The sequence below is a fragment of the Labrus mixtus genome, chromosome 2, assembly GCF_963584025.1.
Source record: "Labrus mixtus chromosome 2, fLabMix1.1, whole genome shotgun sequence".
In the NCBI taxonomy this organism is placed as follows: domain Eukaryota; kingdom Metazoa; phylum Chordata; class Actinopteri; order Labriformes; family Labridae; genus Labrus; species Labrus mixtus.
This window is the reverse complement of record NC_083613.1, coordinates 33716467-33730627: the sequence shown is the minus strand read 5'-3', so window position 1 is coordinate 33730627 and position 14161 is coordinate 33716467. Positions and strand designations below refer to the sequence as shown.

The following is a 14161-nucleotide window of genomic DNA, read 5'->3' as shown; positions in this document are numbered from 1 at the left end:
GTGAGTATCGTAGTTTGTTTTTAACAGTAACAGGGTGTTTGTCCTTCGTTTGGGTCATATTTGTTTTTCAATTTCACCTGAAGAAAATACAATAAGTTGTAAGAATGTGTTCATGACGTGTTTTTACTTGAAAGGTTAACTTTCTGTCTCTGTCTGTTTCAGCAGGAGGATGGAAACTGACGACTGCTGTGACAGTTTCTGCTATTTTCCTCATTATCATACTCATCTTTGTCGTCATATGGATCATGTGAGCAGTTCTTTTTCAGCAAATACTTGTTCATGATTAATGCATTGTACCCTGACGAACAACAATATGGTTCACTTTTCTATTTGAATGCACCTCACCAGAAAGAAGAAGGCCTGCAAGCAACCGTCTGAGCCCGGAGACAGACCAGAGAACAGTGAACAGGTGAGGAAGTCTCTGAATTTATAAATCAGGGACGGTTGAACTCTTGACATAGTGTTTGATTTGTTTGCCTACAGCAATGTTTGTCCTATTTGTTTGCTGTAAGTGCTTAAGCTTTTGTTCTCTCCATCCTGGTGCTTCACATGTTGGGTTTTTCCAAAAAACTGATGATTTTCTGAGCGCTCCCCAAAAAAGGAAAGTGAGACCTTTTGGGTTGCGTTGCTTTCCTGGCCATGATAAAGCCACCCAATGCCCATCAGCATTCAACAAGGCAAACCATAACATTATGAACTGCTTTTAATGAAACACCAATAACAGAATTGGTTTTTGATTCAAGTCTCAAGTTCTCTCTTTTGCTTTCAGTAAAATTACAACTTCTGTCATTGTAAATAACTCAAGCCTTGAATCCTGTCTTTCAAAAGTCTGTCTGTAAATAATGAAATACTCTTTGTTGTCCGGTGTTCACAGATACAACCAGCAGAGGAGCAGGATGAGCTTCAATATGCCACTGTCGACTTTTCCAGGAACCAGGCTGATCCTCTCTATTCCAATATCCAACCAGTTAAACCCCAAAGACACAAGAAAAAGAAGAAGGAAGAAGAAGAAGGAGGACAAGAGGAGATGGTTGATTACTCTATGGTTAACTTTAACAGCGGCGGTGCAGCCCAGAGGTAAAACAACTCCTCACATAACATGATCTTTAACCACAAAACTATTGTTTTCATAATTCTGTTTATTGTGTTTTCATAATTTACCGTGATCACTGTTGGCCTGTTATCATATAATCTCATGTCTTTCTTCTTCTCAGCACCAGTGGTCAGCAAGCTGCAGATCCAGCTGCATTGTACAGTACAGTCAACAAACATGGACGAAGAAACCTCTAGTTTACTCTCATCCAATGAAATCCTTACAGGAAACCACTTTGAGAATGAATCCTCGGGACAGACTCCTTCAAGAACGCAGCTAGACCTGTATTTAATAAATGACTTAAAACAGATAAATGATGTTAGTATTAAGCTTTGTGAATGACTTACTGTGGTCCACCTGTAAAGTGATTATGAATTATTTTACAGGATTAATAATATGAGTTTTACATTAACAAGACTCAGGTTTAAACAAATCAAACAAGTATTACTAGTTAAAAAGTATTTATCTTTATTGTTAATTGTTGTTGTGAAGAATCTTATTTTGTATTTATCTGTTTCTAATTCTTTTGTGGGGGAAGCTTTTATTTTGAAGGCTGATTTGCTTCTTACCTGCTTTAAACCGGATATTAAAAGACTCAGGTAGGTAGACAGTCAGTGTGTTAAGTGATTAAAAAAACTCACTGTTATCCACGCCCTCACATTTTAGCAACCAGCTGGAAGGTGTACAAGGTACAACCTTTGTAATCTTTATGATGTTTTCAGTGATTTATTTAAGCGTGCTAGCATACCAGCTAGCCATTAGCTTAGCCATGCTATCTTATTCGCTCGCCCTTAGACCTTGGTTAATTGAGTCCTGTTAAATGTAGTTATTATGTTGAATTTTTTTGCTAAATTTAATTGCTCATTTTACGTGCATTTAAGGCCTATAGTTAGCAATACGTGATTTATATATATTCTTTGGTGTAATTAGTAAATGTTATTAATATGGTTCTTTAACTTTGTTGTTTGACTAGTTCAAAATGTTCTAAATTAACCTGACTATCTATTTTTATACCTTATCTCTTGTTATATGTTAATATTGTAAATATTTATGGTCCTTTTCTCTGTTTTGAGTTTGATGTTTATTTGCATGTTTATAATGTTTGTCTGTCTGTTGTGTTTTATGTACAGCTCTTACGGTTTGTTTATGAGTTATTGCACAGCATGAAGCAAAAAATAAAGTAACATAAACCATCAGATAAAGGATTCATCAATTGCTGTAGCTGGGTTTGCTACAGCTACCATGCCCATTCCAGGTGGTCAGATTTAAATGCACCTGTAGCCTGTGTGTGGTGTCGGTAAGAGAGCAGAAACACACCGAGCACAAAGGTTGTACTGTCACCACACGTTTGGCATTCATCTAAATGTCTGTAGTTAGTTCACCTGTTGCTTATATCCTTGTTTTTATTCACTTTAGTTAAGTTTTACTTAAATGGTTCTCTTGTAATGTGTCACAGATGTAAATCAGTAATGTAAAATGTTTACACTTCCTGAACCAAATTTCAATGAAATACTTCTGCAAACAATGTAAAAAGGGATCAAATGTAAATTTAATTTTTCCAAACAATCAGAGATGAATGACAAAATGTAAATGTCCTGACTCTCTGATGTTTCACTGCCCTCTAGTGGAGAGGCTTTTATTCTCACATTCAGGCTTCATCATTCAGTGCTCCCTAAACGGGATAAATAAACATTTTAATTTATCATTTAATTTCTGATTTAATATGTATAATCCATCGAGCAACGCCCACGAGTCTACCCAGCTTCCCTGAGTCTCCACAGTCCCAGCAGCTGGTTTGCCATTAAAAGCTTCAGACTCAGCAACTGGTGTGCGAGCCTTTCAGCTTCAAAGAGCCTTGGCTTCCAGGGTTTCAAGTGACCCAGCCTCTGGTCTTCCCAGTGTCCCAGCCCTTTTGCTCCCTAGTGACACAGCCTCCATGCTCCCAGAGCCTCAGCCTGGTGTGCGAGCCTCATCCTTCCCACTTCCAAGAGCCTCAGCTTACAGGGTTCCCACTGACCCAGTACCAGTTGTTGGGGTTGTATCAAGTCAACTTTGGTTATATTCTTTAATAATTATTTTTAATTATTAATAATATAAATAAAATATCATTAAACTATGTTTAATCTCGTTTTGGGGCACCACCCTGTACTCAGGGAAATATAACCAAAATATCACTCAAATCAGTCTCAGATTAGTTACTTAATTACTAATATTATTAATAATTAATAACTATATTTAATAAATTGAAGGCGTGAAATCCGTACACAAAGCCTTCGCACCCAGCTTATATCACAATGTAAATACACCAGTAATCACAAACAACTGCTCTCTTAAATTATAACAGAATTTATTTAAACAAAGCAACATCAATCCAAAATCAATGAACTTAATCAAACAAATAACTATTATAAACTAATCTAAGCAACAAACATTATCAAGCAAGGCTTGTGGAAGGTGTAAATGTGTGTGTGTGTGTGTGTGTGTGTGTATGTAGATGAGAGAGAGAGAGAGAAAAAGAGAGAAAGAAAACAAGATGGTGGAGAGAGACAATGCACCATGTGACTTCGTCACATGTGGACAAAATGGTGGACAACAAAGGAAGCCGTGTGGTTACCTTTTGAAATAGTTTGAGCTCTCTGAGCTGAGTTCAGTAACTGTTACTTAAACACCAGAAAGCCAGTGGCCGGACTTTGATTCAACGGCGGGTACACTGGTCTTTCTGATTGTGAAAGCCGTTGACTGAAGGTAAACTAGCACAGCATTACACACATAGGTGAACACAGCAGTTCATCACAATAAAACAAATGCAGCAGCTTACAACAGATAATAAACAGAATGTGACGTGTGGTCAACAATGATGCATAATTATCAGTGGTTATAAAAGAAACATAACTATTTCTGAAACAATTTCTGCCCAGACCAAAGCTCTTACTTGGGGTAACTCCTGGTGATCGTTGCAAAGCTGGTTAGATCGTCATTCTGTTGAATGTTGAATCATCAGATTCAGGCAGGGTTCCTTCGTGGCAGATGTAGGAGGAGGGTAGCGGGATTCAGATCTTCGACCAGAGCGCTGCTCTATAGGGTCTTCTGGTTGCAGGAGCCGAGTTCTTTATGTGTCCTTGTGGATTCAGGGATCAGTGGGCTTCCTTCAGCGCTCCTGTCCAGTTGCGTTCAATGACGTCTTACGAAAAATCAAAGGAAAGAAACTCTTCTTTTTGCTCGAACCTGATGGCATCTGATTGCGCCCAAAACTCCTAAAAATATGCCGTGGAAGTAGTCAGCTGAATCCTCTGATGCTTGAATTCAGCATGTGAAGAGCTACCTATACTGAGCTAGGAGATCAGCTCTGGAGTTTAACCTATGTAAGTCAAGAGGAGGAAAGGCTTTGTCTGGAATGCTGGAGTCCATCTTGTTGGAGAGGGTATCCTCTGGTGTCGGCAGACCACACTTGAAGAGAAGGAAGCAATGCCTGGTGATTGCTTTTAAAGACTGGAGCTGTCTGTGGGTTTACCTCAGGCCTCCTCCACTGAGGATAGAGAATTCAGAAGCCCCCAACCCCCCCCCCCCCCCCCACACTTTTCACACCTATTTGTTAGTTTCTGTTGGGGAGTTGCTGGGCTAAGACCCCTTTGTTTAGTTGCCTTCAAAATAACTTTAGTCAGGCTCGAGACTGTGATATAGGCCTGAGTCCTTTGTCCCAACCACATGGCTGAGGCCCAACACTGTGCTTCCCAGTAACTCTGCCCCCGTGCTTCTGAATGACTCAGCCTCCATGCTCTCAAGAGCCTTAGACCACCCAGTGACCCAGAACCTCAGCCAACCTGTGCACTGGAGCCTCAGCCTGTGCTCCTGTCCTGCCAGAGCATCTTCAGCCCTCCTGTTGAGGCCTAGTTCCCCATTGGCATTTGTGTCCATTGCTGTGTCCCAGTGGGAGGCCCTGCCCAGTCCTGCATCTCCGTGGGAGGCCCTACCAACAACTGCATCCCTGTTGTAGGCCCTGCCCACTCTTTTGGGCCTGTCAGTGGCCTGGCCTATACCTGCCCATGTTTTTACATTGATGGCAAGACAGAAATCCCCTAGCCGCCGCCTTCCCAAACTGCTCTCACCGTTAGGTCGGCCTCCCGTCCTCCCTCCTGAACTTTTTGTGCTCATGCCCTTCAGGTTCCTGCTCTCCCTCTGCCCTGCCGCATGGCCGCCCACCTGAACTTTTGTGCTCCCTGAACTCTAGCCCTTGGTTCAACTCAGCTGCAGACTATTAAACATCCTGCCTCAGTGCACAGATGAACTGTACAGGACTATATAAAGATTAGTGGGATTAACAAATAAATATATTAAAAATAAAAAAAAACTTTGTTCTCAGCATGCTTCTCTTTGAACTCTGTTCTGCTGCAAAATATTTCTATGAAATCTATTTTATCTTTCTATGATTAATCCATTTGACCAGCTCATAAGCACCCCCCCCCCCCCCCCCCCCCCCATATATATATCCCAAACTGTGATTGGCTATTCACCCTGTCAGAGGTGAGACTAATGATAAAACTGACTCTTCTTTTATTTTAAGGCTCCTTGTAGTTTTCTTAACACATCAATGAATCATTTTTAATTGTTTGATAAATAGTTAATAATAACAATAATAAATACTTTGCATATCTATTTCACAAGACCGGTGCATAGGACGGTAATGCACACTGTCATACTTGCAATGAAGTAATTAGCATGTACAGGACTAAAACATTGCTAATTCATGTATAAGTTTGACTGTGTGCAAATGGTAAGTACTTTAAATTTGGACTTTTAGCATACATCTTATTTTTGTGTCAATAAAGAATAAAGCTAAAAATGTATTTATGTTTCCATTATTTTGTTTTATAACTGAGATGTAACAGGTGAATTTTAATAGGTTATTTTTAAAGGTAAATCATTTATTATTATTTATTTGTGTGTGTTTTTGAAGGCCACCCCTGCGTCAGTCAGTGCACCAGTCGGGCTACCCCAGTGTTGATGCTCCTGCACCCAAGGGTCTCACATTTTGAAGATAACCCCTTTGTTCAGTTTTTATGTCCTGTAAAAAAAACAAGTTTACGCTAATACAAGTTTGGTACCAATAGGACTTCTTTGTGACGTGAGTTCTTCCTGTTTGACTTATCAAATATGTTAATCCTCTAAAGAGGAAGGAAATGTAGGCGTTAAAAACACCCTGATATCTGTCTTCTGTTCACTCACTGCAGAGGAGGAGAGTCTTCTCTCAGACGATATCCTTCTTCATTGTAAGTAAAATAATTTATCAACATGTCTGATACTGTTTGAGTCCTGCTGTGTTCTTATTAATCTGCTAACATGTTTTATTGTCCCTTCAGTCACACAGAGAGATGAGAGGAGCAGCGATGAGTTTAACTGCAGCAGTGAGTGGATTTATCGTCCTCCTCCTCCTCTCTGTGTCAGGTACTTCATATCTACAGTTACATTCATTTAATCTAAAGAAGGAAATCTGAGGAGATGTGGGACTGATTAATGCAGACTGAAAAGTGTGCTTGATGTTATCGGAAATCTTCTCAGAAATACTATAAACACAGTTTTAATGTATATCATTGTAGATCTGTTTTAATGTCTAACAGGAAGTTCTTTAGTTCGATCGCCTCTTTTTCATATTATTTCTTAAGCAGTTTGTTTGCAGAATCTCTTTCATACAGTTTCTATCTACATGTATTTTTTATCCTTTTTTACATTTTTTGGATGGAAACTTGTCCCTCATTAAAGTATCTTCTCTTTTTTTATCAAACGTCTGCACCACACCCTGCTTGTTCGTTTTTTAAGTGAGATGTTTCCGTGATGTGTTGACAGCTTTTAAGATCGTATCTTTAAGTGTCTGCTCTGTTTCTCACGCCTCATAGTTCTGCAGTCTTCACACTTACTTCAACAGCAAACTTACCACAATGTGAACCATCCAAGTACGGTAAAAAGTCTTTAATAATCAATTCATAGTTTTCACATGACGTCACACGCTTATGGAACCGCCCACCTGGCGGGCGATAAAGACTCTGTAGCTGAACTCTACTGAGAAGTTATTGGTCTCAGTGGCCACCTACGTGTTTTTTTTATCAGTTTAATTTTTCAATGTTTCAAATGAGAGACAGTTGTTGTTGAATGTGATGCACTAACCGACGAGGAGAGGAGCCCGGGTTGTTCTTCTACAGAATGTAATGTTTGAAAGAAAACCCAGAGAGGAGGAGATTGTGGATTAATGCTGTTAGACGCTCTGCTGTCCCTGTGAGGGAACAAAAGAACAGACTTCTCCTCATCATGACATTAAAGATTGTGTTAACTTGATCTAAATATTCCTGCCTTTAACGAACATTACTGTCCCAGAACACTGACTGACAGAGACCCAGATACTATCGTTAGCTAACCTTAACTTATGTTAGCTTGTTAGCACTCACAGATGTTTGGATGATGAAGAATTTGTTGCCCTTCACTTCCTAAATGAGCATTATTCACCCAGCCACATCAAAAATACATAAAACTGTCTTTTCATCCTACAATGGTGAAGAAGATCCTCTAAATATAACATCTCTAAAGTGATGTTCTTCTCTCTTAAAATCAATACTTCCTCTTACAACCGTAAAGTTCACAGGTCTAAATAACACATTTAACGTTCTCTACACCTTCAGACTGGATGATGTCTGGTCTCAACGACTTGCAGATTAACTGTAGAACAAGTGAACATATTCTACTCTTCCTTTAACTGTATATACAAATGGACAACATCCCTCAGGCTACTTCTGTTGATCAAGATGAAGCCAAATGATCGCTGTGATGGGCGCTTACATATTTGCAACCAGAGTCTGCGTAGTAGGGATCCACTGGAAGAGACACGGTATTGACGTCACGCTACTTCCTCTAACGAAAACACACATTTAACGTACTGAGAAACATAAAAATCCCTCAGGTGTGTTCAGTCAACAGAAGAACAGATGCATGCATTTAGATTTCATAGTTGACCCCATGGCATTTCTGTTATCCTGGAGGAGGCGGGGTTTGACCTATACTGCAGTCAGTCAGCAGGGGGCGCTCTAAATCTTTCGGCTTTGACTGCAGCCGTTGCAATGTCAATTTTAACATACAGTCTATTTTTACATTAGAGCAGGGGTCTCCAACCTTTCTTCATCTGAGAACTTCTTTGAAAAAATGTAAAGTGGCCAAGCTTAAATTGCATCAAATCTCTTGCATTCATTTACATCAGCTGAATGAAGCTACTGTTTGTACACGTGTGAAATTGCAAAAAGCCAATGCTTATTAATAATCTTAAATTCACACCAAGGTCCTAGAAAAAAACATGAATATTTTACACTTCTTATTGTAAGCTATGTTGCTGAGAATTCACATCAATGTCCAAGAAAACATTACTTCTTTACACTTGTTTTAATGGGCCAAATATATGAATAGTGGGAAGAGGTACATTTACTGATTTATTTTTTATTTTTATTTTTTTAACAGTCGGTCAACCTATAGGCGAGCTACTTTAAACCTGCCTGCTCTGAGCTACCTGTTGGAGACCCCTGCACTAGGGCTTTCAAACAATTACACATTTATGATTAATCATATCTTTAATCACATGTTTGAAGTTCCATTATTTTACATTTTAAATATGTTATGCTTTTATTGTAGATATTATACTGTTTTATGTTAAGGGTGCTTTACTTCCTGTTTTGATACAAACCTTTTTTTTTACATGTTGAGGCTTTTACTTTTTCTATTTAAAGTTATGGATGTTGATGGTTGTTCCTGATGTGCTCTGTGTTACAGTGGTTCAGGGTCAGGGCAGCTGGAGAGTGACTTACTCTTCTCTTCAGATCTGTGCTTATAAAGGATCAACTGTGGAGATGAGCTGCACCTTCACATACCCAGAGAGGAGAAATGGAGAAGTTAACTCACTTCAGAAAACATTGTGGTTGAGAAAAGATGATTATTATTACAAAGATGTAGAAACAGACTCAGAGTATTCAGGTCGTGTGCAGAATATCTGTGAGGGGAACAAATGCACTCTGAGAATCACAAACCTGAGAGAGACAGACTCGACTGAGTACAGGTTTGGATTCATAACAAACAAAGACAGTTATTCTGGTCGACCTGGGGTCACTCTGTCAGTCACAGGTAATCTTTCACCTCAATATTTCTGAGCTCACTGTTTCTAATACATTATAAATACATGTATTAATATGTGCATGTTTTGTGAAAACAGTTGACGTTTCTTCACATGTTCAGATCTCCAGGTGAAGGTGAGCAGACCACATGAGGCTCTGCTCTTTGAGTGTCTCAGTGGACTTTCCAGTCAAACCTCCTACATCTGGTTCAGGAACGGACATCAAATCAAACATCAAACATCATATTATTATTATCCACCAGAGCAGCTTCTTCAGACAGACAGTTATTCCTGTGCTCTATCAGGACATAAGTGCCCGTCTCCTCCAGTGTGTGAGTTTATTTACAGTCTTCACTGATTCACACCATCAGATGGAACTTTAAACTATTAAATGGTGCCTCATAGCAGCATGTACCTCAGTGGTATTTGTTATTTATTTTAAATTTTTCAGAGAGTGTCCTGTTTATCTGTTTCACTGTAAAAAAATAACCTTTTTTCAGCTGTCATGAGCCTCAATTTCAAAACCAAAAGTTAAGTTAAAATGTAATATGTTCATCATCATCTGATGTGAATGACAAAGGTCTCTCTGATTCTCCTCCAGATGCTCCAAAGCTTCTCTCTGTGTCAGTGATTCCTGCTGGTGAAATCAAGAAGAACAGTAAAGTGACTCTGACCTGTAGCAGTGATGCTAACCCAGCAGCTACTTTTAAATGGTACAAGAGAAATCAGACCCCTCAATACCTTCATGAAGGAGCTCAGCTGGTCTTCAACTACATTCGACCCTCGGCCTCTGGAGAGTATTACTGTGAAGCTGAGAACAAGCTGGGGAGGAAGAGGTCTGGATACGTCTCTATCAATGTGAAATGTGAGTGAAACAGCAGAAATGTTCTTGAAGATATTATGTGTAAAGAAGAAACTCTCACCTACAAATAAACACACTACTATAGTCTCTTTGACAGATTCAAGTTAAAGGACCAGTGTGTGAGATTTAATCAGGACTTTAATGTGACGATTTAAAATATTTTTACTTGAGTTTAATTACTTTAAAAGTTTGTTATTGTAACTCCTCTAACTGGTGGGTGGGGTTAAACCTAAAATAGGTTCTCAATTCAGAAGACTCTAGATCAAATATTCTAAGTATCAATATCAAATGATCTCTAAATGAACAGTTTCAGAATGTTAGTGTTTCAGTTGTTCAGGTTACTCAAATCTTGTGATTCACTAGGTTGTTTAAGGAGATTGGTAATAGCAGACTCTATAAAGAGCAATAAGACCTCCAGTCCACACAAACACACACAACACCGATGTATGGATATAAAAGAGAAATTTAAGAGGTTTGATTACAGTTCTTTTCCTGTTCACATATATGAAATATGTATACACTTAAAAAAAAAAAATTACCTCCTCCATATATCTTAAATTAAACAAATCGAAAAGACACGATGGAAAACACACCTTTGTAACAAAATGAATTAAATCCCCTTTTAAGGTTTCAGTCTTTGTCCGTTTCAACTTTGTGTTTTTCGGTTATGAACAGAGAGTTCCTTTAATGTTAGATTTTAGGCCCAAAACAAAAAATACTGAGATCTCAGGAAAATGAAAATAAAAATAAAAATCATTTCAGTTAGACTCCATATGTGCTTCCTACCTCCCTTTGGAACACATTATCTGCAGATCAGCATCCAGATGAGACGACAGCACCCTCAAGCAGCAAAGACCTGGACGGCGGTTGAATCGTCCTTAAAAAAAAACCCAGTTACTTCACAGTTTTAATTCGATTTTAACACAACAATAACATATGAACTAAGTGACTGTTCTTTATCAATTTGTGTCCCAAGTGACTTCATCACATGGAAAAAATGACATTGCGTGCTACAACACAAATACAGATACAGAGCTTAGATTAGCTCGTAGCTACTAGGCCACAGTTAGGTAAACACAGACCACATTACATCCAAACTTCAATTTACACCAAATATCCTGGTTTTAGTTCTATGACATCTTGAATTCAAATTAAACACAACTGAAACATTTTAACAACGAAATGTGCATGCTAGTCAGCTAATTTGAACAGCTAACTCAGCAGGATATCCACATTAAAGGTGAGAACACCTTCAGAGTTTCTGCCGGTGAACTTCTCCTACACTGTAACTGGCGAAACTGCCAGCTTCACTAAAAGCTTTTTAACTCTTGGAAACAGCTCATGAACGTATCTTATTCATCTTCCTGTCTAACAGCTTCCTTTTTATGTGTCTATTTTACTTCACAGTCTGTAGAAATCACGGAGAAAAACTTAATTCTGCCGATGCTTCAGGGGGTACCGATAGCCTGCAGGTGGTGCATTCAAGGGACTTGTGTAAATCTGTAATGCGTTTAAGGAACATCTGTAAATATGAAACTACAGAAATAACCTGGGTTACATTATGTTAATGATTTCCAATAAGTAGCTCTTTATTACATTTACGCTTCACGTGTTCCTATAATGAACCAGAAAAGACAAAACAGACGCCGGCTTTAGAGAAGGCCTTCAGTTTACTAAAGCTGGGCGGACACTGAAATTACAAACACAGATCTAATGACACTTAAGTTATATTTTTATTCTTCTCTCCTCAAGATGCTCCAACAGATTGTTCAGCGACTGTGAGTCCTGCTGGTGAAATCAGAGAGAACAGTAGAGTGACTGTGACCTGTAGCTGTGATGCTAACCCAGCACCTGAATACACCTGGTACAAGAAGAATAACAATCAACCTCTCAGTAGAGAAGCTCAGCTCGTCTTCAGCTCCATCAAGTCCTCTGACTCTGGAGAGTTTTACTGTAAAGCTGAGAACGATCTGGGAGAGAAGACCTCTACATGGATCTCTATTGATGTGAAATGTGAGTGAAACACTTTAAAAAGCAACATTCAACATTTGGAGACTTTCCTTACTGACCTGATTTCTCTGTAGTTTCATAGTTTGCTCACACCTTGATTATCCTGTCTGTTAATGACTTTCAAATCTTCAGAAACCTTTTCACTAAATGCTGTTTTCATTTAAATGTCAGTTATTAAACTACGTCTCTTTTTGAAGCATGAAAGCTTCCCTCTGTGTCAGTGAGTCTCTCTGCTGAGACCGTGGATGGTTAGAGATCAGGGCTGTAGCAGGAGGATCATAAGTATTTATCACTTTCAAAGATATGTTGTTTCAAAAGGATTTTAACTTATAGAGAAGTTCACATCTCTACAGCTTTAGACTGAGAGAATGTCAAATAAAAGATACTGATTCTAACAGGACATGAGGACTAATGCTTCACAGCTGTAATAATAAACTTTAAAAGGCTGTATTTCTAGTATTTTAAGTTTTAGACCACTGAAATAAACTTTTATCCTCCTCCAGATTCTCCAAAGCTTCTCTCTGTGTCAGTGAGTCCCTCTGCTGAGATAGTGGAGGGTAGTTCAGTGACTCTGACCTGTAGTAGTGATGCTAACCCAGCAGATAATTACACCTGGTACAAGGAGGGTGAAGACTCACCGACAGCTTCAGGACAGATTTTTACCATCAGCGACACAAGTCTTGAACACAGTGGGCATTATCTTTGTATCGCCCAAAACACAAGAGGACGCCATAACTCCACTGTACATCTGAGTGTTTTGTCAGGTAAGCTTCACACACAGCTTCGGTCTGATTAAACAATTCTTGTTAGAATCTGTTGTTGTTGAGTTGAAAGCTGCTCAGTAGGTAAAAGAGAAGGCCAAGAGTCGTCCCATTACAAAACTCAAGATTCATTGTTACATGTCATCATCTTCCATCTTCGTGTTTTCAGATGTATAAGTTTGTTATTAACATGAACTACAGTTTAAGTTACAGCAGGTTCTTTTTATGGTTAAAATAAGGTCATTGTTGGTTGTAATTTCTTACCTTCAAGTACTTAAAATCACTTCAATAAATCTGAAGTTTAGAGCCCAACTCTAACCCTGTAATGATTTAGAGAGGGTGATACATGCATTCATCTCGACCACTGTAATTCTTGGTATGTGGGTTTGAACCAGTCGACCATTCAATGCCTGCAGCTGGTGCAGAAAACACATTCACATTTTGATCAATAGAAAATCATAACGTTGTTCATAGAGGAACCTCCATCCTGTCAGAATGTGACTGAATGATGAACAGAGGGTATCACAAAGTAGAAATGAAATGTTTCAATATAATCCTACCAGTAAAGAGTCTCACATATCTATCTTTAATTCTCAGGGAACTCAACATTCATAATACATATCATCAAGTGGACTCTGCTGCTCTTCATGTTGATTTCTCTGCTTCTCCTGACTCTGTGGACGAGGTTTTATTTGACATTATTTGTTCATCATGTTAACCTTCGGATTTGTTGTTTTCTGAATTAATCCAGAAAGAAGAAAACTCTGAGCTCCACCACTGAACCAAATGAACCTGCAGAGATGATCGAGGTGAGAGAGAGAGAGAGAGAAAGAGAGAGAGAGGGAGAGAGAGAGAGAGAGAGAGAGAGAGAGGGAGAGAGAGAGAGAGAGGGAGAGAGAGAGAGAGAGACAGAGAGAGAGAGAGAGAGAGAGAGAGAAAGAGAGAGAGAGAGAGCGAGAGAGAGAGGGAGAGAGAGAGAGAGAGAGAGAGACAGAGAGAGAGAGAGAGAGAGAGAGAGAGAGGGAGAGAGAGAGGGAGAGAGAGAGGGAGAGGGAGAGAGAGAGAGAGAGAGAGAGAAGCAGAGAGAGAGAGAGAGAGAGAGAAGCAGAGAGAGAGAGAGAGAAAGGGAGAGAGAGAGGGGTAGGGAGAGAGAGAAAGAGAGAGGGAGAGATAGAGGGAGAGAGAGAAAGGGAGAGAGAGAGAGAGAGAGAGTCCTTACTTATCAATCTTTTCCTACATTGTAACTGTAAAACCTGATGAAATATATTTCTGATCAAATCTTATCATCTGTCATC

At 39.2% G+C, this 14161-nt stretch overlaps 1 protein-coding gene across 1 annotated transcript in view; it reads left to right on the top strand.

Annotated features, from left to right (window-relative positions):
- Positions 1 to 14161, top strand: part of LOC132955040 (titin-like) — a 58084-nt gene that overhangs the window by 43266 nt on the left and 657 nt on the right. Inside the window, exons 32-39 of the mRNA XM_061027663.1 lie at positions 163 to 247; positions 349 to 409; positions 875 to 1077; positions 1232 to 1371; positions 9835 to 10098; positions 11848 to 12108; positions 12609 to 12869; positions 13464 to 13551. Of these exons, the coding sequence (XP_060883646.1) occupies positions 163 to 247; positions 349 to 409; positions 875 to 1077; positions 1232 to 1371; positions 9835 to 10098; positions 11848 to 12108; positions 12609 to 12869; positions 13464 to 13551 (1363 nt within the window). The remainder of the gene's footprint in view (positions 1 to 162; positions 248 to 348; positions 410 to 874; positions 1078 to 1231; positions 1372 to 9834; positions 10099 to 11847; positions 12109 to 12608; positions 12870 to 13463; positions 13552 to 14161) is intronic.